Source organism: Nicotiana tabacum, chromosome 6 (genome assembly GCF_000715075.1).
Source record: "Nicotiana tabacum cultivar K326 chromosome 6, ASM71507v2, whole genome shotgun sequence".
Taxonomy (NCBI): Eukaryota; Viridiplantae; Streptophyta; class Magnoliopsida; order Solanales; family Solanaceae; genus Nicotiana; species Nicotiana tabacum.
Window position 1 is genome coordinate 200,200,795 of NC_134085.1, and position 4,879 is coordinate 200,205,673.

General features: G+C 38.1%; 1 protein-coding gene across 1 annotated transcript; it reads left to right on the forward strand.

Annotated features, from left to right (window-relative positions):
- The first annotated feature begins 2,277 nt into the window (after window positions 1-2,277).
- On the forward strand, window positions 2,278-4,497 carry LOC107829684 (protein ASPARTIC PROTEASE IN GUARD CELL 1-like). Its single transcript, XM_016657147.2, has one exon. The coding sequence runs from the start codon at window positions 2,635-2,637 to the stop codon at window positions 4,078-4,080; it is 1,446 nt and encodes a 481-aa protein (XP_016512633.1). The 5' UTR covers window positions 2,278-2,634; the 3' UTR covers window positions 4,081-4,497.
- Window positions 4,498-4,879: the final 382 nt, after the last annotated feature.

The following is a 4,879-nucleotide window of genomic DNA, read 5'->3' on the forward strand; positions in this document are numbered from 1 at the left end:
GTCACATAACTGCATTAATCCATCTTTAAGTATCTCATGGGTGCCATTGAGGCTTGGTGGTCACCATATCTTTTGCCACAAATAAGATTAGAGCTTACATCTTGCAAGTTTATTTAACTATATCAACTCAAAAACTTTCATGCACTCCATTACAAAATAAACTTAATATTTTGCAATATTAATGTTTTAGAAAATCACCAATGACCTTACTATATACAACAACAACAACCCAGTATAATCCCACTTAGTGGGGTTTGGGGAGGGTAGTGTATACGCAGACCTTACCCCTACCCTGAGGTATAGAGGCTGTTTCCAAATAGACCCCGACATCCTTCCCTCCAAGAACTTCCCACCTTGCTTTTGGGGAGGCTCAAACTCACAACCTCTTGGTTGGAAGTGGAGGTTGCTTACTATTAGAGTGACCAGTATGTCAAAGACTATTAATTTTGACAATCAAGCAAACAAGTTAGACTGAAAACACCAGACAATTTCATTGGTTTCTTGATTTAGAGTAGGGTGGCTCAAAGAATGTCTTTGCTGCTGTTCCCAAACAAAGCACTAATATAATTAAATACTTATCTATATAAGTATTACATCACATCACATCAATTTGTCATCGTTATATGCTAAATTGAGGTAAGAAATACATAGTAATTCGCATGGTTAAGTTATAGTAGTAAAAGTTTTTTCTAACATACTGATATCATACTTTATAATTTTAATTTAAACACCGGTCCAACGTGAGTGAAATTAATACAGACATAAAGGGCTTCAACAGGAAAGTCGTTTCGATCCAATCCATTCTTGGGGTCAAATAAAGACAAAAAAGGATATGTCAGTGACCTAGCACGACAAAGCACTCTCCGAGGGCATGGAATGTCTAATTTTTTGGTTAGAATATCCACAGTAATGTCTCTGTTAGATTCTCCGGTCGAAATAAGGGAAAGATCAATTCTATTCTCGATGGAAACGGAATTTTGCGAATTCTCCCCCGAACTGGAAGATCATTTCGAGATCTTCGAACATATTCGAATTTTTTTGTGTAGCAACTATATATAGCCAACTTCAAGTATTGATTGCTCTAACTACCCGCCGTAACAATGGATAGAGTAGTAGCCGCGTAATTAATTTGCCAACTACACTTGCAAGAGGCAGAGCAATGGATAAAATCCAGCACCATACACTCACCTCAAAATTTAAAGAGGAAAAAGTAGGAAGATTTCTTCTTTAACTCAAGAAACAGCCTATGTTACTGAAAAGATTGTGTAATAGCCCACCGATCTAAAATCCTATCTAAATATGAAATATGGGTATGCCATTAAACTATTTGTTTGTAAATATTTATTATATGTTTACAAACTCTCTTATTGATATGATTTGAAGTAGTACCATAACCCAAGTTGAATCAATGTTTTGAAAGGATGGATTTGGGTTACATCAACGAGTACATTAACCTTTGAACGGGTTTAGGTAAATTACACATTTGTTGGACAACATTGTCAGCTTTAATCTAAAATACAATAACCAACATTACTTGTGCGAGTCTAATTTATTTCTTGACAAGTGAACTCATGTTCTTACTTACTTATTATAAAATATAAATTTGAAAAAGCAACGTTTAAGTCTATCTTTTTTCCTAATCGGATGCTTAGCAGGCGGACAATAAAAGAAATTAAAATGGGAAAAGATCTCCCAAAATCGGCAACCATTGGAGAATTGTAACAAAACCAGCGGACACTCTTCCATTATATTATGAGGTCTACTATCTCATATAAAAAAAAATTAAATTGAAAATCTTGTATTTTAAGATCCAAGTAAAAGTTAAAGGCACAAGCAATCTATACATTGTAAAATTTAACACACCATATAAATAAATTAGATTAATTTTTCCATTAAAAAAATATGCAAACTTAAAATTAGTAAATTGCATAAAGTCCAGGTTGAAGCTTACCTTCACCATCAAAATTCACATTGTCAGCAAACTGTTAGTCCTCCATTTTCTTTGAGTACAAAGTATCCGTTTTCTTCTTCACTGTAGAATGAATTCTAAAATGCAAGATTTTTAATTATTATAATGAAAGAATATTCGTCGACTTTGTTACCATTCCCATGCTCAATGATTTTGGGAGATTTTCCCTCCTTTTTAATTTCATTTTATTATCCACCAACTAAGCATATGATTAGGGGAAAAATAAATTTAAAGGTTGTCTTTTTTAGTTTAAGTTTTATAGAAGTAAATAAGAATATAAGTCCACTTATCAAAAAGTAAACTAGCCTGTACAAGTACATTAACCTTTGAACGAATTTAGGTAAATTATACATTTGTTGGACAATATTACTAATAATTAAAAAAAGGGGAAAGGAAAAGAATAAGGACAAAAATGAATAATAAAGAAGAGGAAATTAATGGTGGCAATATCTTCTCTTCTTTTATAGTTGTAGAACAGAGAGCAGGTATCAAGCTTCTTTCTCTGTTTTAAATGCTTTTGTTTTGATTCAACAAGTGTGACGTGAGCCCCCTCCCTCCCTTTCTTTTCCCTTCCCTTTCGGCTTTCCCACCCTTCTCCTTCTACTTATATCCACTTCTTCCTCTCTTTTCTTCTCCATTCCTTTCATTCTAACATTTCCCCAAAAATGGCCCAATTTTGCCTCTTTTTTCTTCTTCTTTTCGTCCCTTGTGCTCTCTCTCGCTCCTTATCATCTTCAAATCCACACTCCCAAATCTTTGACGTAGCAGAATCCATTAAGAAAACTGTTCAAGTTCTCTCTCCTACTTCTCAAACTTTTCAACAAGAAGCTATTACAAGTACCGCTTCTAATACTTCTTCAATCTCTGTTTCAATTTACCCTCGTTCAGCTCTAGTTAAGCCACGTCATAAGGACTATGCATCCCTCACTCTCTCTCGACTCGAACGTGACTCGGCCCGAGTTTCCTCACTGACCATGAAACTCACCCTCTCACTCACCAACTTTACTCACTCGGATCTCAAGCCGGTTCAAACCATGTTGCAACCCGAAGATCTTCAAACTCCTATTACTTCAGGAGCTAGTCAGGGGAGCGGCGAGTATTTCACTCGGCTCGGGTTGGGCCAACCGGCTAAAGAATTCTACATGGTTTTAGACACTGGCAGTGACATCACGTGGCTTCAATGTGAGCCGTGTTCCGATTGTTATCAGCAGTCGGATCCAGTTTTCAATCCGTCGGGTTCTTCCACTTACAGTCGGGTCTCTTGCGATGATGCTCACTGCTCTGCTCTTGAGGTCTCCGCTTGTGGTACTAACGCGTGTCTCTACCAGGTCTCGTACGGTGACGGCTCGTTCACCGTAGGAGAGTTTGCTACTGAAACGGTGTCCTTTGGGAACTCTGGTTCGTTCTCTAAAGTTGCTATAGGCTGTGGCCATGATAACGAAGGACTCTTCGTCGGCGCCGCTGGTTTAATAGCTCTAGGCGGCGGCACTTTATCTCTGCCATCTCAAATCAAAGCGTCGTCGTTTTCCTACTGCTTCGTGGACCGTGACTCTGCTTCGTCGTCGACGCTGGATTTTAACTCCGCACGGCCGGGTGACTCCGTAATTGCTCCGTTACTCCGTAACTCGAGAAGGAGCACTTTCTTCTACGTCGGACTTACTGGAATCAGTGTAGGCGGCCAGATGTTGTCGATTCCAGCGTCGGTATTCCAGGTGGATGGAAGTGGAAACGGCGGGATCATTGTAGACTCCGGTACGGCGGTGACTCGGTTACAGACCACCGCTTACAATGCTTTGCGTGATTCCTTCGTGAAATTCACTCAGAATTTGCCTTCCGCCGGGCAATTCGCCCTGTTTGACACTTGCTACGACCTGTCGTCCATGACGAAAGTGAGTGTTCCGACGGTGGCGCTTCATTTCACCGGCGATAAAACGCTGTCGTTGCACCCGAAGAATTACCTGATAGCGGTGGACTCGTCGGGGAAATTCTGCTTGGCTTTTGCTCCGACGGAAGGGTCCCTATCTATTATTGGAAACATACAGCAGCAAGGGACACGTGTCAGTTATGACCTGGCTAGCAACCTCGTTGGATTCAGTCCCGACAAATGTTAGAAAATTAGTACTAGTAATTCCGTATTGGTACGTAGAAACTTTATGTGGAGATAAAAGAAAATTCGTAGCATCTCCAGTAATAGTAGCTGCTTTTTTTACAAATATTAATTAATGGTTGTAATTTGTAAAAAGTTCAAAAGCAGGACTTTGTTTGAAAAAAAGAAAAGAGGAGAAGAAACGAAAAGAAAAAAGGAGGAATAAAAAGTAGGTGGCTCCATAATGAAATAATTTATGGATGGTAGGGATGTAGGTTTTTTTTTAATTAATTCTGAATGAAAGTATGGTGTAGTATTTCAATACTTCACAGGAAAGAGTAAGGTGTGAGATTGAATAGTAGTAGTTGGAACTTAGGAAATTATTGTATGACTGTAATTAATGTAAAGGTTGGGAGGATCGTAAGAATGGTCCATTTATCAATATGAATTGTGAAGGTAGCTCTAGAAAGGGCCATTGGCTGGTGAGTCTCATAAATACAATAGCCAACTTCTACCACCAAATTAATTCTTGACCCATAATATCTATTGCACCCCATTTAATGACACATTTGTAAGAGTTTTAGCTTTTAGAAGAGGGAGCTCAGTAAATTGAAACAAAAAAGAGTTATGAGAAAAAACTAATTATACGTACCCGGTGAAAATGTGTAATAGTTAACTAATGATGAGTTATAAGAGAGTGTGAATACTTGTGTCAAGTATTAATTGTTAGGTGTAAACACTTGTTCAAAAAAAAAAATATAGATAATTAACCCAATATTATCCCGGAAACCTGTAACTAATGCATTGAATCCGTTCCCGCCCTT